At 38.6% G+C, this 21,385-nt stretch overlaps 2 protein-coding genes across 2 annotated transcripts in view; one reads left to right on the top strand and one right to left on the bottom strand.

Annotated features, from left to right (window-relative positions):
- The window catches only part of AK9 (adenylate kinase 9), a 178,436-nt gene that overhangs the window by 141,635 nt on the left and 15,416 nt on the right, over window positions 1-21,385 (top strand). The window contains 4 exon segments of the mRNA XM_053590600.1: window positions 16,058-16,264; window positions 16,785-17,003; window positions 18,369-18,582; window positions 20,609-20,810. Of these exon segments, the coding sequence (XP_053446575.1) occupies window positions 16,058-16,264; window positions 16,785-17,003; window positions 18,369-18,582; window positions 20,609-20,810 (842 nt within the window).
- Window positions 2,690-7,197, bottom strand: LOC128586506 (syncytin-1-like). Its single transcript, XM_053592318.1, has 2 exons — window positions 6,976-7,197; window positions 2,690-3,811 (listed from the first exon to the last, which is right to left on the bottom strand). The coding sequence occupies exon 2, from the start codon at window positions 3,586-3,588 to the stop codon at window positions 2,764-2,766; it is 825 nt and encodes a 274-aa protein (XP_053448293.1). The 5' UTR covers window positions 3,589-3,811; window positions 6,976-7,197; the 3' UTR covers window positions 2,690-2,763.

The following is a 21,385-nucleotide window of genomic DNA, read 5'->3' as shown; positions in this document are numbered from 1 at the left end:
AGTAATGAGGTGGGGCCACATCTACGGTGCATCTTAGAATGGGTACAGGTGAAATTTACTAAAAGCAGAATACAAATGCCTACATACAGTAACTAAGAAAATGCCATGAAGGCTACATTGACCAGTTTGATGAAAATATATTTCAAATTGTATATGAAACCCGCACATTGTACCCCTTGATTGCACTAATGTACACAGCTATGATTTAACAATAAAAATAAATTAATTAAAAATAAATAAATAAAATTATTTGAATATTTTCTAAAAAATAAAAAATAAATAAATAAAGCCTTAAAGGAAATACACAGTTTATGATTTGTGAGTTTACATATCATTTTAATTTCTTTACACTTTTTGGTATTTCATAACTGTTTATAATGACCTTATATTATTTTCTGTAGTCAGAAAAGTGAGCGCCTTTTAAAGAAAAGAAGACCACTAAAGGTGTTTAAATAATCTAACATAAAATATGTTACTGCATTGAACTATGCTTCTTTTAGTGTTTTCATCTTTGGTTTTTACAATTGCAGCCAATGGCACAGGGAGGTAGGCTGGGAGCTTAGGAGTGAGGATAGAGAGAGCCTGTGAAGTTGTGCAGAAATTAAGACGTCAGTTCTCTCAGGATAAGGCATGGAATGGGGCAGAGCCTGTGAACCTCAGTGTCAGATCCCTGCCCCGACTGCAGATCCTTCTCTCCTTATGCTGACTTTTTTTTTTCTTAAGGATAAACCTTGCAGATTGTGGGTTTTGTTTCATTTAGAGAGGAACTATTCCCAAGTAGCCCTAGCCAACACCAGTGCTACAGCCACACACCTCAAGGGTACAGAAGTTGAGGAGGTGTGACTAGACAAGCTGTTCTATAAAGAACCCAAGGTTCGTTTATACAATCAGCTTACAAGTCATTTTCGTAACCACGGCAATGAAGGCTTAGCCCTTGCCTTCTTCCTTCTCCTTTTGGTTTAAGATACCTTTGTAACATTTTTTCAAGGCTGACCCTCTTTTAATCTGATTTCCATCTACATAAAAATTTCCAGCCAAATAAGAGGAAGTAAAAAAAAAAAGAATACAGAAAATATGATGAGCTACAGGTGCAACCACATATTGCCTTGGTGTGGATGTGCTCAGCTCCTACACAGAGGACTGCCCATGCCATGCAACTGTGACCAGGGGCACAGAGCCTTGCAGAAGAGGGGCCAAAGAAGTTGTCGCTTTGCCCAAACAAAAGATTTGCAACCAAAAGTAGATCTGAACCATCAGACTGAGAAACCAAGAATAAGAACCCTCCTCCTCATTATTTGCCTTGGTCTTTATTCAGTCAGTCCATCAGCAAACATTCGCAATTGAGCTTTATATCTTTCACAGTTTCAGATACTGGCAAATCAGCCATGAATAAGATTTACAAAACTCTGTATCTTCATTCTACAGAAATCTACGGCTCATTTCCTCATCAAACATGTTCTTGACCCGGCCTGTGGGTCAGTCGACAGGGATACCTGGAGGAGGGGGTGAGAATGGGAAGGGGCAAGGGGCACAAAGAATGGAGACAAGATAGGAGTCTGATCAAGTCTCGTTTATTGCAATGTTCTTCCAGGGTATATAAGGGTAGGTGAAGGAGGAGGTTTACGTCACCAGGTATCCAAGCAACCTGGCCGTGGTGGAGATAAGTTCCCAACGGCAAGTTTCCAAGTTTCGCTCATGTGATTTACAAGAAGAGGCCTGATGTTTGCAGGGAAATAGAAACTTAGGCCTAGTGTTTGTAGGGAAATAGAAACTTAAGTCTGTTAGTACTGGAAATAGCACTTGGCCTACAAAATAGATGCTGTGTTGTCAGCCTTCCACAGGTCCCCCTTTTTTATAATATTTTTAAATGTACATTTTACCTTTAAAGTTTTGCCAACTCTCGACCGAGAGGGCAGGGTGACTGTGTCTGTCTTAGGTTGGGACCGCCTTACCATCTCAGCTGATCCTCCTTACCCGTCATGGGATACACAGTAGCTATCTGACTGGGCTCCTGTCTTAGGTTGGTAGGATAAGCAAAGTCTGAGATGAGGGTCCTCGTTACCCGTCCTTGACTAGCCAGTCCCCTAAGTAGTTATGGTTATGCGTTCATCTTCCATAGCAAGTCTGTGATAATGAACCTGGAGGGGCTGCATTTTAATAGCATCAATTTATTGTTTTATAAAGGCCATGACTTTGTTAAAAAGGAAGGGTCCTAGTGACAGTAATATTAGTAAGCCAAGGAGGGGCCCTAAAAATGGAAGGAGATAAGGCAGAAAGCCATTTAGCCTGCTCCAAAATGGGTTGTCCATAATTTTTCTTTTTCTTTCCTCTAGATTATCTTGTAATTTCTTTATTTTGTCTCGAACAATTCCTGATTTATTTGCATAAAAGCAGCATTTTTCCTGTAATGCTAAGCAGATGCCTCCTTGGTTAGCCATTAGAAGATCTAAACCTCTTCTATTCTGTAGTACTACTTCAGCTAAGGAATCTAATTGATCTTGAAGATCTCTAACTGTGCCTGATAGGGCTTGTATATCTTCTGCCATAAGTTGAGCTAGTTCAGTATATTTATGTACAACAATGCCCATACCGGCGGTACCAGTGGCCATGCCAGCAGTGATTCCAGAGTGGCCAAGAGAGGGAGAAATTGGACAGCCCTTCTAAATGGCCAGATATATAATCAAAGGATGGTGTAGGTAAAGATTCATTTCCATTGACTATATCTATATCGGGTAGTAAAAGGGCGATAGTACATAATCCTGTTCAATTAGTGGGCAGAATGGTATATGCCAAGTTATTGCCACAAACAAATACCATATCATTGGGAGCACACAGGGAATAAGTAATATTGATGATGTCAGTGCAATTGGTCAAAGAGAGTATGCCAATATCAATAGCATAACTGTCGTCTCTATAAGGGGAGACAATACAGGGTGCTTCAGAAAAGACAGGTTGTACTGGTAAAGGCATAATGGGCATGCAGTTATTAGATGATAATTCGATGGAATTAATATTGATAGCAATAGGCATAGATAGTCCTAAATGAAGGCATAACCAGCAATTTTGAGCCAAAGAAGGGTTGGATTGATTAAGTAACCTATGTGTGATGTTTAGCATTTTCAGGGTTTGGGGGTCTAGATTTGCATCCCTATTTTTGGGTAAAGCTATTGGATGGTAATTAAATTTAGGAGACATGTGGTTTACAATGTTTTCCAGTTGCTTTTGGACTATATTCTGTCTCACCTGATCTTGGGGTCCACCTCCATCAGAGACGTGCACAGGTGGAGTCTTATTCCAGCAAACTATTTTTCCTACTGTATTGGGACAGCCAGATTGGGCATATTTATTTGAGGTCCCCCGGACCTGAGGGACTGTGTCCCACTCGCCTCCAAATGTCCCCGAAAAATGTCTGGTCAAAATTGCTGTAAAATGGGTATTATTATCTGTACCAGTGCATAGTTGAACCTGCTCATAACAGGTATTATGTACAGATGGATGGAATTCTATACAAGGGCATGGGTCCAGGCTTGTTATTAGAGGTGGGGATAATTTTAGCCTTTTTGCTACAGACCCATGCCTGTGCTCCATGAACACCTTGTCTCATTACTAAGTATGCTGTTTTATCACCACAATCTACATTTAGGAGAGGGGTTGTCTCACCGTTCCAGGTGCCACCACAGCACTCACAAGGAGTACCAGTTAATTTTTTTAAGAGTGCCCGAGCCTCATGGGGATTACCAAAACCATCTTCATTTTTTCGTATCAGGAGAGAGATCCCCAGCAGTAGCCACATCCAGGTGCTCATAGTTACCTGCAAAGAAAAGGAAAGAAAGCCTTCTCAGGGGGTCTCTTGCTCCCTGGATTTAGAGGTGATGATGTTACCTACTTGTTTGACCAGTCATTCAGGTAACCATCGTGCTGCTTCCATCTTCTGTGAATATATACATACAGCACCTCTACCCCAAATTAAACCGGACCGGGGCCGTGCCATTTATTATCTAATGGATCTTTCCATAGGGCAGTGGCAAAATCCTGTTTAGTATCTGGGTGCCAGAAGCAGTCTGCTACAGACCGGCTGTCTTGGTCCAGTGTGAAAAAATTTAAAATGAGTAATGAATGGGATAAGAGATTTCTTGGGGACCCCTTAACAGGGTACCATTCCCCGTTTTTTATTTTTTCTAGAGTGTTTTTAAGAAATAGGTGGGCACGTTCTACTATGCCTTGCCCCTGTGGGTTAAATGGTACACCAGTGACGTGTTTGATATTGAGGTGTTTACAGAAGGTGTTAAATGCATGTCCTGTGTATCCTGGACTATTATCAGTTTTAATTTATTTAGGGGTGCCTAGTACAGCCATGGTGGCTAGTACATGGGTAATGACATGTTTGCCGGCCTCCCCTGACTGGCCAGTGGCATAAATAAATCCACTGAAGGTATCTATGGTTACATGAACATACTTGAGTTTTCCAAATTCAGGTAGGTAAGTAACATCCATTTGCCAGATGGCATTGGCTATGAGACCTCAAGGATTTACTCCTAGATGCGGAGTAGGGAGTAGAATTACACAAGAAGGGCATTGCTTTACGATGTGGCGGGCTTGTTCTCGGGTAATTTGAAACATGAGTCTAAGGGTGTGAGCGTTTAGATGATGTAATTGGTGAGCAGCGGAGGCTAACGCGATCCATTCAGGCTCTGTGGTGGTTTGGGCAGTACAGACTAAGTGAGTGGCTCCATCCGCTCTGCGGTTACCATCAGTTAGGGGGCCAGGTAAATTGGAATGAGCTCTAAGGTGTCCAATGAAAAAGGGGAGGGTCCTTTGGTGTATAAAATTTTGGAGTTGCAAGAAAAAGGTAGCAGTTTCTGATACGTGCTTGATTTGCGCTGCTGTCTCTAATAAGGGAACTGAATGAGCTAAATAAGCACTATCAGTATAAATATTTAAAGCTCAATTGGGGAATGCAGAGAAAACTGTGATAACTGCTTGAAGTTATACAAGCAGAATTTGTGCAGAATTTGATTTTACCTGAAATTGTACAATCTCTGTATTAAAGGTGTAAGCTGCATGACCAGAAGAGGAGCCATCTGTGAAAACTAATAAGGCATTTGGCAATGGGGAATTGGAGGTTCTTGTGGGAAATACAAAGTCATGTGTCCTAATAAATTGTAATAATTTATTGGGTGGATAATGATTGTCAAGTTTACCTGAATAAGAAGCACAAGCAATAGGCCAATGTTCTGTAGTTTGAAATAACCAATTAATTTGTGCCTGAGAATAAGGCTGTATAATGATATCTGGTTCTTTACCAAAGTATTTTTTACTATTTTCCCTTCCCATAATGATGGTATCCGCAACAGCCTGATAATAGGGATAAATAACTTTCGTGGGAGAAGCAGGTAAGTGGATCCACATTATGGGGGCAGTCTGCCAAAATACTGCTGTGATGTAACTCAGGGGCTGAGTGTAATCTATGGTTGTAACAAATTGTGAATGAATAGCTTGTTGTACTAATACTAAAGCCTGACGGCCTTCTTCTGTTAATGTGGGAGAATTGGGGTTGCTATCGCCTTGTAAAATAGCAAATAAAGGTTTTAAATCCCCTGTGGTTAGTTTTAAGTAGTAAGGTCTAAGCCATTTTATATCCCCTAAGAGCTTTTGAAAATCATTTAGTGTTTTTAATTTGTCCAATCTGAGGGCAGCTTGAGTATTAGTAATTCTGGGTCCAGTTAGGTGGAAACCAAGATAAAGGTAGGGATCTTTTAGCTGAACTTTTTCCAGGGCTATTTGAAGTCCCTGGTTTGTGAGGGAGGATGATAAATCACTGTAACATAGTAAAACCTGCTGAGCATTCTGTTCAGCAATAAGAATATCATCCATATAATGAATGATGTACATGGAGTTCCAGCAAAGCCTAGTTTCCTGAATAGCTGTGGCAACAAATTTTTGGCATAAGGTGGGGCTGTTGGCCATGCCCTGTGGTAAAACTTTCCATTGGAATCTTTTCATAGGTTCCTTGAAGTTGATAGAGGGGAGACTGAAAGCAAATCTTTTTTGATCTAATGGATGGAGTGGTATAGTGAAAAAACAGTCTTTAAGATCAATGATAATTTTATAGTAACCAAGAGGGCTGGCCACAGGAGTGGGTAATCCTGGTTGCAATGCCCCCATGAGGACTATAGTGGAGTTTACAGCTCTCAAATCTTGTAATAGTCTCCATCGCCCTTTCTTTTTTATGACAAAGATTGGAGTGTTCCAGGGGGAGTTGCGTTCCTCTATATGCCCAGCTTTTAATTGTTCCTGCACTAACTGCTGAGCGGCTTCTAATTTTTCTTTTGAGAGGGGCCATTGATCAACCCATACAGGCTCGTCACTTTTCCAAGTGATCCTATCTGCATGGCATGCAGGAATGTCAATAGCCCTTAAGATAAATTTCCTAGCCCTTTTTTGTCTGTTTTTCCGGTAATTTGTAGAGGGCTGGGAATACCTGATTCCTCTCTGTTTGATTCCTCATCACTCTCTAGTGAGGTAAGATCTTCTTGCTCATTAAGCTGACAGCTAGGAGGAGTGCCTCCAGCAGCCCCAAAATCCATCTCAGGATTTTGGGATTTAATATCCTTTTCTTTGTGGTTATGTAACAGTTCTTGTCCCTTTTTTATGACATCCACAACTGTGGGACAAACACTACGATAGCTAATAATATCATTAATGAGATTCCAGTACGAGAAAGCAGTGACTGGTATTTTTTCAGGTCCAAATATGTGATAAAAATCATTTAAAGCATCACCTACTCTATTCCATTTTTTCTCGTCTATGGTTCCTTCTTGAGGAAACTAAGGACAGTCTTCTTTTAAGAAGTCAAAAAATTGAAATAGCTGTTTAATTTTGACCTTTATTCCTCGCATCTTGAGTGCATTTCTTAACTGTTCCACAAATAACTCATGCTGACTGACTTCTTGCCCCATGATCGCTACTTCTCACCGAGATCCTTGTTCCAGAGCAGCAGGCTACTGCGTGGTCAGGTCCCGATGTTTCTCTGAGCCGGCCGGCTGCCTCCAGTAGCTTCTTCACCGTTTTCCCTCATATCCAGGTCCCGGTTCGGGCGCCACATGATCCGGCCCGTGGGTCAGTCGACAGGGATACCTGGAAGAGGGGGTGAGAATGGGAAGGGGCAAGGGGCGCGAAGAATGGAGACAAGACAGGAGTCTGATCAAGTCTCGTTTATTGCAATGTTCTTCCAGGGTATATAAGGGTAGGTGAAGGAGGAGGTTTACGTCACCAGGTATCCAAGCAACCTGGCCGTGGCGGAGATAAGTTCCCAACAGCAAGTTTCCAAGTTTCGCTCACGTGATTTATGAGAAGAGGCCTGACGTTTGCAGGGAAATAGAAACTTAGGCCTAGCGTTTGTAGGGAAATAGAAACTTAAGTCTGTTAGTACTGGAAATAGCACTTGGCCTACAAAATAGATGCTGTGGTGTCAGCCTTCCACATGTTCTGAAAGTTTACTCTGTTCAAAATGTTATGCTAATGTTTAGGATCAAAAAGACAGACATTCTAACCTGGAGTCAAGTATGGTCAATTATCCTAAGCCCTTGAGAGTCGCTAGTGGTCCCCTTCTGAATCACTTCAAATTTTCAAATGTCTCAGCAATAAAGGAATCCAGGTTTTGATGTTGGGCAGACCTTTGTTCACTGCTGGCTCTCCAGTACCTAGCAGAGTACCGACACATGCAGATGCTCAACTTAGAGATGTTTTGTTGCAGTTGTACAACATTGAGCAAGCTTGCTAAGTCTCTATGAGGCTAGATTTTTCATGTAAAATGGGAAAAATTAATCATGGTTTCCCTAATTAACAATATTTCAATTCTCCTTTGGTATTCTTTAGTGAAATCTTTTTTTTTTTTTTTTTTTTTTTTTTATTGTTGGGGATTCATTGAGGGTACAATAAGCCAGGTTACACTGATTGCAATTGTTAGGCAAAGTCCCTCCTGCAGTCATGTCTTGCCCCCAGAAGGTGTGGCACACACCAAGGCCCCACCTCCCTCCCTCCTTCCCTCTCTCTGCTTTTCCTTCCCCCCCCCAATAACCTTAATTGTCATTAATTGTCCTCATATCAAAATTGAGTACATAGGATTCATGCTTCTCCATTCTTGTGATGCAGTTAAATCTTTTTTCTTAAGAATTAGTGTTCAGGAAAAAATTTAAATGTTCTTTATGATTTTTTACATTTGTTAACATTAGAATGATGTGATTTCTTCTTATTTTTCATTCAAAGATTCACTATTTCTAGCTACAGGTTAAAACAGGATTTTATAAATTGGCTTACCTGGGACTTCATCTTTTATGAAATTGGCCATGTATCCCACACAATTAATTCATACAAACTTCTGGAACAGAACTCCTGAGATTTTAGATGAATCGAAGATGAAAACTGTCTATCTATTTTTTTTCTATTCTTTTGATGGAATTTTTGGGAGATAAATTGTGCAGCATCTCAGGAATCACTTAGTGTGACTGTTTTAATGGGTTGGTGTGACATCTTAACTCCATCCTCACAGACACCTGAACTTGTTTTTATAAACAGACCCAGAGGATTTCTCATCATTTGCAGAATATGAGCTCTGTGCCTCACCTTTTTAAAACTAACTGGGGAATCACATGCAGATAACATTCCTCTCAGGCTTGTCTTCCTGTGTTAGCAAAATCATTGCCTTTACTGTCTGACTTTTTAACATCACATGAAACATTTTAAATATTAAAAACCATTTCCACATTCCTGAAGCGACTACTTGCATTAATTAATTTCATAGGAAAATGTCGCCATCTGGTGGACTTTGGAGCTCAGAAAGTGTTTGTAAGCCCACCTTGCTCCTGTACTAGCTCCTCTGTGCCTGGGTCTCTTCTACTGGTTGAGTGCCCACCAGAAGGAGAAAGTGCCCACCAGGGAGCCAGGATGGGGTGTGGAGGGAGCAAGTGACCATACTTGTTAGACTGTGGCTGGGTGAAGGGTTAATACAGACATATACCCTAAGTACTGAGGGAAAGCCAGCCAGGGTCCACATGAGGCTGAAACAAGTTTCAGGATCAAGACCCAAGCCAAACCCATCTCTGAGATCTGAGAAGGAAGCATATTTAGACCCAAAGGTCAATGTGCAGAGGCCACTTCAGGATGAAACAGAAAGCTAAAGTGGGCAGGTTTGGAGATTGAGGTTCCAGACATTGAAAACCAAATAGTCTAAATAGCATCTCAAAATCCAGAATAAGGTGGCAGTCTCCCCACTCTACTGTTGTGACACAGCTTACCCCCAATCTAGTGCTCTTTCTCTGACAGCGTGAATTTATTCCCTTTTTATTTGTCCACTCTGTATTGTTTCTTTGTTCCCCCCTTCCAACCTCTGTGTTATTTGAATATATTTTAGAAATCCATTTTAATTATCTGTTGCCTTTTTAGTTATGTCACTGTGCTTTCTTTTTTTACTGGATCTCTAGAATTACATATACATCCTTAGCTTTTCACATTCTATTTAGAGTCAATATTATTCCATGGAAAATTGTAACAAAAAACCTTGTAACTGTATGGGATCCTTTGCTCCATCCACCCCCTACCCACCAACATCTTTTAATGTTCTAGTTGTCACATGTTTTACAACTAGATTCATTATAAACCCCACAAGAAAAGGTTGTAATTTTTATTTTAAACAGTCATGTATTTTTTTAATTAAAAGGAAAATTAGTCCTGTTTTACATTTATCCAGATCGTTCCCTTGGTAGGAAGGAAACCAGAGGGATGAGAAGAATGCTGGCCATCTAAATTATTGTTCTCCTGTGTTGTTTTTCTCTGGCTACTTTCAAGATTTTCTCTGTATCTTCATTTTTCAACAGTTTCTGATATGCCTACATACCATTTTCTTCATATTTATTTAGTTGGGGGTTCACTAAATTTGTGAAGTTTAATCTGTAAATTAGTGTCTTTCACTACAGTTGGGGAAACTTTGGACATTATTTCTTCAGATATTTTTTCTATCTCCTTTGCTCTTTGTCTTCGCTTTATGAAACTCCAGTTACACATAAGTTAGACCTTTGCTATTGTCATGTTCCCAGAGCTCTATTAATTTTTTCCTTTTTTTCTCTCTTTTATTAGTTGGATAATGTCTACTGATCTAGCTTCAAATTCACTGATTCTTTTATCTGTCATCTCTGTTCCACTATTAAGCTCAACCAATAATTTATTTAAATTTCAAATACTGTATATTTTAGTTTTTAAATTTCCATTTGATTTGTTTTTATTCTTTATATTTCTTTCCTGAGATTTCCTATTTTTTCATTTGTTGTGAGTGTATTTTCCTTTTCCTTATTAATTATAGTAACAACTGCTTTAAATTTCTTGTTTGGTAGTTCTAACACCTAGGCTGGTATTTAATTTTTCTCTCTTTGTGAGAATGGGTCACACTTTCATGATCCTTCATAGTTTGAGTAACTTTGGATTATCTCCTACAATTGCAAATGCTGTATTATGGGGATTCCGGGTTCTATTATATGGCTCCAAAGTGCACTGACACTTTTGTTTTAGCAAGCAATTAATTTGCTAAGATAAAAACTGAAAATTGTGTTATGCCTGCGGTAGCTTGCATCTCTGGAATTTACCTCACTCTCCAGTGGGCCTGGTTGTGGTTTCTTCCTCTGGTTGCTCCAGCCAAGAAAGACAGTTGACTTTCTATCAGGGTTTTGGTTACCCTAAGCCACCATTACCTTGAGATTGCCTTCTGGGTAAGGCATAAAATCAGAAAACTCCACCGCTAGGCCAATTGCTTCCTCCAGATGTTGACTGCTGTCCAAAATCTGCTTCTGTCTCTCTTCAGAGACCTCAGATGAGAGAGCGAGCAAGAGAGAGTAAACACACAATATTCACAATTTATAATTATCTGCTAGAGGTTGAATGAACTTATTTCTTCATATTGGAGGTAGAATAGATCTCCAAGATCATGAGGTATGAGCTGTATAATCTCTTAGCATGAGGACTAAAAGATTTAAGATGTCAGAAAAAAACAGCAATTTTCCATAAGACCAAATTCCCATTTACAGAAAAATAAAATCTTTTTTCTACTAGGAAGAAATAACCCATAGGTCTCTTAGATGGTCTGCTATGAAGATTTTTTAGGATATTAACCTTCCTTTTAAAAAATAAACATTGTACTAAAAGTCCTTGCCAAAGAAATATCATAAGAAAATGAAATAGCATACATACTGAAAAGTAAGGACAAAACCTATATTTACATGTAATTTGATTACCTAGAAAGCCTAAGAGAATAAATTGTAGAAAAATTATTTAAGGTTACCCCTACCAGCTCTTCACAGAATAGTGACGTTCTCCCCATAAAGAAAAAGGTAAATATGGGAGGTGCCTGTGGCTCAGTGAGTGGGGCACGGGACCCATATACCAAGGGTGGTGGGTTCAAACCCGGCCCCAGCCAAACTGCAACAAAAAAAAAAAAGGAAAAAGGTAAATAACTTCTAAAGGAATGAAATAATCTGTCTATAAGATGTTCACAGAATGTTGGTTGATGCCCTTCATCATTTGGGAAAAGGCTTAGGCTTTCTGCCTCTTCTCATTCTTGCATCTTAAATAGAAGCATGATACAACATCACTTGCTCAAGAGAGCTTGCATGTGCCCCAAATTAGTCAATTTATTCCGTCATTCTTAAAGACAAATAGCCAAACAAGGATATCTGTATACTTGAGAAAAATTATCAACAAAAAGAAAATCTAAGTTTGGCAAAGTGGCTCGTCCCTATAATTCCAGCACACTGATAAGCCAAGGCAGGAGGATTGCCTGATGCTAGGAGTTCAAGACCAGCCTGAGCAAGACAGTGAGACTCCATCTTTACAAAAAAAAAAAGAAAGTTTTTAAATTAGGTGGGCATGGTGGTGTGCACCTGTAGTACAGCTGCTTGTGAAGCTGAGACAGGAAGATTACTTTAACCCAAGACTTTGAGGTTACAGTGAGATATCTTGCCATTGCACTCTTGCCTGGGCGAAAGGATGACCAAATGAGACCTCATATCTAAAAAAAAGAGAAAAATATATATGAACAAATAGAACAGTTGACCATATAATGAATAAATAATCCAGTAAACATCATGAAACATTGAGTTCCAATTTCCCTCAGAAAATTTAAGAAGATAGTTGTTCAATAAAACAAAAACTATATTCTATAAAAATCAGGGAACAAAAAAGAATGCACGTAATAAAAATGAATAATTAAAGTTAAAAATTGAATAGAAAAGTAAAAATAGAATTAAATGGAAGAGATAGGAAATGGGAAAGAAAAAACTAGAGATAAACAGAGTCAATTCAGGAGACTCAACATGAAATATACATTCTAAAACAGTTGAAAGAAAAAATAAAGGGGGAAATAATCTAAGAAATATCAGAAGTTCCCACTATTTAAATATCTTCAAATTGAAGGATTCCAATGAAAAGAAATGCATATTAGACACATCCTTGTGAAATTTGAGATTGGCAAATATAAAGTGAACATCTCCCCTGTTTCTAAAGTGAAAAAAAGATATCTACTAAAACAATGTGGATATGATTTATATGAAACTTCTCACCTACAGTGCTAGATGATAGAAAATAAAGACAATGCCTTCCAAATTTTAAGATAGTTTTCAATCTAGAATTCTATACCTAGCTAAACTGTTTATATAATGTATGCAGATGAAATGGAAATATTTTCAGGTGCTATTTAGGGTCTTTGAAAATTAGCCTTTCATATATTCTTCCTTCAAAAAAGTAACCAACTGATTAGGTGAATAATGCAGCATCTGCTCACAAAACAATAATAACCAACCAAACAAAAAAATCTCTAAAAATATGGGGGTAGGGAGAGAAATAAGAAAAACACTCTAAAATGAGGCAAATATGGGGCAAATTAAAATGTGGTATGATTTTGAATAAGAAGAAAAAATAATATTCACTTTGATACTAAAAACATTCTCCTTAGAATGGTACACGTTACTTGATATGGTAGAATTGTATTCCCTGATGTTATGTTGCTATCGACAGCCATAGCGAATAAAGTTAACATAATTAAAATTAGCAGGTGTTATTTATTGGATTTCCATTTTTAGAAATAAAAAATTTCTAAAACTCATCTTCAATCTGTCAATATCCTCTTTGTCTTCTTCAGGCTTTTCCTCACTACTTTCTTCATCTTCTCTTAATAGAACACTTAGGACTCTCAAATTTTCTAAATATCAATTTTAGAAATTGATTTTTTGCATCAATTTCATTTTTTTCCTTTTTTAATTTTTTTATTTCAAATTAATATGAGGTATAAATTATTAGGTTACACTGTTCTCACTTCCAAGTCAAAGTTCAAGTTGTAGAAGAGCCCTTCACCCAGGGTACGTGCTAACACCTTCACATTGTGCACATTAGGTGAGATCCTACCAATTGCCCTCCCTCCTCCCACCAATTGCCATCCCCCTCCCCTTTTTCTCCCCTCTCCTTTCCCTTGCCAGATTATATTTGACCATTCATATGGGCATGTAATTATTTATATATTGGTTTCGTACTAGCATTGAGTACATTGAATTTTTTTTTCTATTCTTGAGATATTTTAATGAGAAGAATGTGTTTCAACTCCATCCAGGTAAACATAAAAGATGTAAAGTCTCCATCTTTTCTTATGGCTGAATAGTATTCCGTGGTATACATATGCCACAGTTTGTTAATCCATTCATTGGTTGATGGGCATTTGGGTTGCTTCCAAGAGTTGGCAATTGTGAATTGAGCTGCAGTAAACATTCTGGTGAAAATGTCTTTGTGGCAAAATGATTTTTGTTCTTCTGGGAAGATACCAAGTAATGGGACAGTAAGATCAAATGGAAGGTCAACTTTTAGTTCTTTGAGAATTCTCCATACTTCTTTCCATAAAGCTTGTATTAGTTTGCAATCCCATGATTTTTGGAATAAATTTCTACATGAAGCACTAAATTTACAGAAGAGAAATGTAAATGTCATAGTATTGGAGACAAAAATTTGGAAACTGAAGAGAGGAAAAATTAGAAGGCAGAGTAAGAACATCCTCTCAATAAGGGATGAAATCTCTACAACTCAATAGGTAGAGATTTGAGGATAGTATTAACAGTTATAGACACTCAATTACAAAATTAAGAATAAAAATATGACTAAAACTGGGAACAGACAGAAAAGAAAGAGATGAAGAATGATCTAAGTTAGCTGAACTCCTTATCATCATTGGCAGGAAAGAGGAACCAAATATCACAAGGGTCAAAAGTGGCTACCTTTTACTTTTGTTTTGTTACTTTCTAAACTACTGCTACTGGGGAAAAACACCCATTTTAATATAGAAAAATGGTTAAATTGTGTTACTATGAAATGCTATGTGGCTGTTAAAAATAATGAGATGTATATTATGATATAGAAGTAAACTCAAATATGTTTCTAATTTTTTTAATAAGTTGTAAAAAATAAAATGATCCAACTTATGTTTAAAATAAAATGTAATTAGATATATGGAGAAAAACATCCAAAAGTACTCTAACCAAATTGTTAACCAAAATTATTTCCAGCAAGGAGAGTAGAAATAGAGATGGGAGTATGAAGGAAAACTTTCATTTTTACCCTATGTAATGGTATAAAATTTGATTTCTTTATTAAAAAATTAATTTCTTTTTAAAAGTATATAATTTAATCTTTTTAATTAAGACACAAATTAAAAGAGCTTGTAAGTAGAGCCAGAGACATGAACAGAATTTCATCTGGAACTAAGGTGTCCACAACTTGTAGTATGGATTCATCCCACCATAATTGTGATGATTCTCAGAAAATTAAATCTTAGGATTTAAAAAAGCAGTCAAAACATAAGAGAAAGAAAAAAGTAGTATGAGGACCAAATAATTTTAAAGTTCTTTAAGAACTGAGAAGCCCTGCCCCATGGCCATGCTTCTTTCCCAGAGAAAGGAGACTGGACAGGAGCAGGAATAGTCCCCTGTCTCTCCATCTGCCCCCTGGCCTGCTCCCACAAGTCCAAATCCCAAATCCAGTCACCTTTCAAGGGACCATAGGCCCGATTATTTAGAAAGATTAGGGAATAGCCAACTAATCAGAAGATTACAGGCAAGAGATGATGAGAAGGCAAATAGTGAAGAAGGGCTGGGAAAGGAGAGGGTGTTGAGCATCATTTAAGATGTTAATCCTTGGTAACTTGATGGGCAGGAATGGAGGGCCGGGAGTCAAGATAACTTCCATGTTCAAGGTAAACCCCCGGGTGTAGCCTGGAGGGTAGCGCTCTAATTCAGACGTGGAATGCTGTGGGGAGAACACTGGCAGGGTTCAGTTTTGTGCAAAGTGAACTATAATATTTAAAGCCTATACAACATGACTTAGTGCCAATATCCTGTCATGGTCTTAAATAATCATTTTCTGTATTATCCTTGTTTCCTTAGATAGACCACAGCCTCCTAAATGGCATTTACTGTTCTACATAGTGTTAGTACAGTGCCTTATACAAAATGATGATAATAGCTATAATCACACAATAATAGCAATAATAGCAATCACTCAGATACTTACCCTGTGCCAGACACTTTTCTAAGGGCTTTCCTTGCATTGTATTAACTAATTTTAATGCTCCCAACAACTCTGTGAGTTAGGTACCTTTATTATTCCTGTTTTACAGGTAAGAAATATGATCTTGTCCCAGTAATACAGCTAGTACCCATTTTATGCTCTTTCACCTGCATTAAATATTGTTCCTGAAGACCATCAAAATCTTGTAACATTTTGGCAATCATAAACATAAATCATATTTAATATCTTGTCTTTTTATTTACTAATGGGATAACTATGATGTCAGCATCCTAAAGGTATTAAATTTCTTGGTGGCAGATAATTAAAACTTTACCATGTTACTAGATAAATATTACCATACAATGTGAATATCCAGTTACTATTAAACATTCGCAATGATTTGTTAACAGTATATTTGTTGCACATTTTGTATGTGTATAGTAAAAGGGAATATTTTCTTCCTTAGAGTTCCTTTAAAGAAGATGAAGAAGTTAGTGAGGAAGACCTTGAAGATGATGATGAAGATATCGAAAACATCCTTGAAGACGAGTTTCCAAAAGATGAGGAAGAGATGAGTGAGGAAGATGAACAGGAAATTGATGCAATTGAACACCTGAGAAGTGAACTGGGAGAAAAATTTGAAGCAGATTTGCATAATTTACAAAGTATACAGGTTATTACTTTCCCTTCCTTTTTCATAATTCAAAAAGTAGCATCTGAGAATGAGACAAAAGCAATTTGGTTTATTCCTTATTTCAACAGAAATGTATATTTTAAGGCTGTATTCCTTTTGTCGGTACCATTTAACAATTATGAAAACAAGCTCACAATTCAAGAACAACATGATAGCCGGACACAGTGTAATGCACCTGTAGTCCCAGCTCCTTGGGAGGCTGAGGCAGAAAGGTCACTTGAGGCCACAAGTTGGAGGTTGCCGTAAGCTTTGATGAAGCTACTGCACTCCAGCCTGTGATGGAGTGTGATGGAGCAAGACCCTCTCACCATGTGTCAAAAAAAAAAAAAGAAAAGAAAGGCCACACAAGGTCAGTAAGTGTAGCTGCCAAACACAGCCACTTGGAAGGTGGAAAATATGAATGAAGTAATCAGTCCCCAGCAGTGTCTCAATGCTGTGATTGAATATTAACAGCCTTTTCTGCCACTAAATGCATTTGGTTTTATGATTCTTTCATCAGGATGAATTTGAGAGGCTTTTGATACCAATAATGCTCATTAATGGAGCTCGGAAAATCCACATTGTACAATACATGTTGAATATGAGAGTGAAACCACTGGTGGAAAATCGTGCAAGCATTTTTGAGAAATGTTATCCAGTATCTATACACACTGCCCAGAAAATGCTTGGCCTTACCTACAAGTATATAAGTTCATTTGGCTATTGGGACCCTGTAAAGGTAAGGTCAGCAAATGCAGCGGAAACCTATGCTCTTCCCTTGTATTTTTTTTAAAAAGGTACGTCAAGGAAGAAGACTGGATAATATCAAAAATTGTAAGGATTATGTAGTATTCTTTCCTAGCTATAGAAATACTTAGGAATTTGCAATAGAATCATTAAACTTTTGGCTTTTCTTATATGACCAACTAGATGGCACAGAGTAGACACCCTCACCCACCTGAGATTCCCCCTCGTTTACTTCCGATCATGAACTATACTCCAGCCCGAGAATGATGATGTTGACATTACCACTGACCTTTAACAACTGTCATGGGGTAGCCCTTAGGAGAAGCAATGTTTACCATACTGTTTCATACCTACTCTGTCAAGTTCAGGGACAGTTGATGCTTGGCCACCTGGTGCTATAAAAAAATATTCAGACCTGGCACTCAAACCTCATCATCCCCAGTGCGAAGCTGTGGGATCATTCCTGCCATTCCATTCCATTCCCATACCTCAGGTATTTTTCTCTTTCCTGAACACTCCTAACGTTTATGTGAGTGGGATTTCATCTGTACAAAAATGCAAGTGAGAACGCTGTGGGATTTGCCATACCAACACCCCCCCCCAAAAAAATAATCCATGAACCTGTTTGTATCAGTCTGCTCTGCCTACGTTAACAATATACAGACTGGGTAGTTTAAACAACAGAAATTTATGTCTCCCAGTTTTAAGGCTAAAAGTTCAAGATCAAGGTGCTGGCAGGGATAGTTTCACGGTGAGGCCTGTGCCGCCCCTTGTAGATCCTGCCTTCTCACTGTGTCCACACATGGTCTTTTTTCTATGTGCTCACGCGGTGTCTTCTTCTTCATGTAAAGACTCCAGTCCTATCAGATTAGGGTCCCATCCTTATGACCCTAAGGACCCTAATTGCATCTTTATTAAAGGCCCTATCTTCAAAGGCAGTCACTTTGAGGGTTGGGTCTTCAACATACACATTGAGGGGTGCAGGAGAGAAAGTTCAATCCATAACACCACCTTAGGAATGGACCTGTTTATTAAGATAAATTGGACTACGCATAACTGCAAACAACCTTATTGGCAAAAATAGCCAGCACATGCTAACGATGTTATAACAGAAGTAGAATAACTATAATTGCCATAAACTGAAAGTTAAGAAATATTACATTGATTGCATGTGAGTGGAAACTAATTTGCACTTTTCCATCGTTATCTAATATTAATATTGGATTATAATTAGTCTTCTTTTCTGTAAGAAAAAAATTTCTTATTTTACAAACTGTTTTTTTTTTTAAATGTCTTTGGAGGAAATGCTATTTAAATCAAAATTAACTTTTGAATTTCAATTGTGTATATGTTGCAGCTAAGTGAAGGAGACACAATCAAGCCAGTTCAAAATTCAGAGAATCCAATTTATCCTGTAATTCATCGTCAGTATATTTATTTTTTATCTAGTAAGGAAACTAAAGATAAATTTATGAAGAACCCAATCAAATATATCTGCCAACCCAAACCTAAGCCCACTGTGCCTGTTAGGATTATAATTGTGGGGCCTCCAAAATCTGGGAAAACTACAGGTGAGCATGTCTGCCTCATTTCTCAAACATGAACAGATTCTCTGATCACTGCTACCGCTTATTCAAGAAACCAACTATCAAAATCGACTCAAAAAGAGCTAGAAAGCCTAACTAGACCAATAACACGTGAAGAAAAGGCATTCAAAAATATAACCCAATTGCAAAACAGCCCAAGATCAGATGGTTTTAGAGAAAAAAATTACTTCAAACTTCCAAAAAATTAAAAACTCTAGCGATAATGCCTGTGTTCTTATAAGCTCTTCCATAGCAGAGGAAAAGATAGTAAGCTTCCCATTTTATTTTTCTTTTCTTCTTTTTAGTAAGGAATTGGTCGGTTATAATACTTCAAGATGACATGATAACAGGAACAGTGGTTGGTCACAATGCAAACAGAATGGAAAGGACAAGTATAGGATATATGTCAAAGGAAAGCCATAAGCCTTCACTACTGACTTAATAGAGAATGAAGGGGAGAGAGAAGGTCGAAGATTGATTTGTCCCCAAAAATAATAAAGGAGAGTTTTCTGTTCCAGCTCTTTACATGAAAAGTTTATTTTGCCCTTTTAAACTTCTTAACATGACAAAGAAGTCTAAATGTACCCTAAATGTTCTCAAAGATGTTATTTCCCCCAACAGCAGAACATTGACATTCATAGCAAGATTCCACATCCAGAGCAAAAGGTGAAAACGTAGGCATGACGATGTGATTTCTCATTTGTTTGCTGAAATGGCAGTTAATTTTTTTAAAAAGATGTCAAATTTTAAAAGCTTAATTTTAGAACTTAAAAAAAAAAAAAGTCTGGTTCCATTAGTTGTGGCGAAGCTGGGATTAAAAGCTCTAGCAGGGTCTTCTGGTGGGTGGCCTTCATTGTGGTTCCTAATCAGTCCATCACACTCCTCATGGGATGAGAGAGGCTGCCAGTATCCTCTACCCACTGCTGACTCCACACAGTGCTCAGGCAGGGCAGACAGACGACAGAGTGCTCCCACATTTAATTGTGGCTGGAAGCCATCTGTCTGTGGTCTCACTTAGGAGAAGCCAATTTGAATGCTCTTTCAGCCCATGACAACGTCTGTATGACCCAGGGAAATCATTCTGTTCTAGCAGGTGACAATTGCCCTCATCTATATAATTGGAATTTCAACATCCATTTCACCCATTTGGTGAAATAGTTGAAAATACCAAATAAGGGTACAGGAGAGAAATTCCTCATAAGCTATAAATCACTATTAAAATGTCAGGTATGGGGCAGCACCCGTAGCTCAGTGGGTAGGGCGCTGGCCATATACACCCAGGCTGGCGGGTTCAAACCCGGCCTGGGCCTGCTAAACAGCAATGGCAACTGCAACAAAAAAATAGCCAGGCATTGGGGTGGGCACCTGTAGTCCCAGATACTGGGAGGCTGAGGCAAGAGAATTGCTTAAGCCCAAGAGTTTGAGGTTGCTGTGAGCTGTGACATCACAGCACTCTACTGAGGGCGACATACTGAAACTCTGTCTCAAAAAAAAAAAAAAGAAGGTCAGGTATGCTATTATTATTTTTAAAAGTTATTTCCTAGAGGTTTGGATGAGGCCTAACCATAAAGGGTGTGCTTTCCTGATTGCAGCATAGAGTCTATAAATGGACAGGCGAGAGGGAAATGGTACAATTCAGTGAAACAGGAGTCTACATTGTTACTTGGGTTTTCAAATATTGAAAACACGTAAATTCCTTGCAAAGCTCTCAGATATGTTGGTAACTCATGCAGAAGGAAGAAAATCCTTAAACATTGGTTTGGTTACAAAAAAATAAATAAATAAATCACAGAGTTGGCTCATTAACTAGATATATCAGCCACACCCCTGAAGTACTGGTAACAACTGACCTGACCTTTGACAGTTAATTCATGTGGCAATTATAATTTTCAAAAGTTCATTAAGGAAAGTGATGATTAGCTTGCTCTTGATGTCACTAACCAGAGTCTAAAACTAAGATTAACCGGCACATTTGTGAAATGAAATGAGCTTAAAGTTTTATGTTTTTCAGTTGCCAAAAGAATTGCATGTGACCATGGCTTAAAGCGCTTGTCCATAGGGGATGCTTTGCGTTGTATATTAACCTACCACCCAGAAACAGAGCTGGCACTGATGTTGAATTGGCACCTTTACAAAGGAATGGTAGTACCCGATGAACTGGCTATCCAAGCCTTGGAGCTGTGTCTGATGGAAAGCGTGTGCAATACTGCAGGGTAAGAGATGGGGGTCAGAGAGGGAGCAGAGGGAGTTCAATTTTTCAAGAAATTTCTCACCAAGAGTTTAAAAACACTTATCTTAAATAGGGTTTGAAATTCTTGTAAAGGATGTGCTCTGTCTCTCAAACTCTGGGCACCTACATGGTTGCGTATTTTAATTGCCTGTCAAGCTACAACTTGGCCTGAGTACTCACATGCCAGATTAGCCGGCTGTTAACATTTTACTACCTCCTGCAAGCCCTGAGTTGTCCAAAAGCCTCCAGGCTTACAGTCCACAAATGAGGCTCACCTTAGTGGGTTTCTCACTGCCTTGTGGAGGGAGGGAGGAGGAGCCCTCCCCTGACTGCCAGACGGTGCTGGTCAGCTCTCCTCACAGGTAGCAACACCTCTCTCTTGAAGCTGCATTTGAACAAGAGAGCTGCATGCTTGCGCTCTCTTCAGTTTACACTCTTCTGCTCAGCCTGTGCTCCCCCAACACAGCCACTGGCCACACCCAGTAGTAACGACCTCTCCAGCGACACCTGAGGCCTTGGGGATGAGCACAAGTCACTGACTTAGAATCCTCCTGATTT

This window comes from Nycticebus coucang, chromosome 5 (assembly GCF_027406575.1).
Source record: "Nycticebus coucang isolate mNycCou1 chromosome 5, mNycCou1.pri, whole genome shotgun sequence".
Classification (NCBI taxonomy): Eukaryota; Metazoa; Chordata; class Mammalia; order Primates; family Lorisidae; genus Nycticebus; species Nycticebus coucang.
The sequence above is the reverse complement of the archived record's forward strand: the minus strand, read 5'-3'. Positions and strand labels throughout refer to the sequence as shown.

Excerpts from the sequence above, each read along its gene's own strand:
- LOC128586506 (XM_053592318.1), bottom strand. The coding sequence starts at position 3,588 with ATGGAGCACAGGCATGGGTCTGTAGCAAAAAGGCTAAAATTATCCCCA.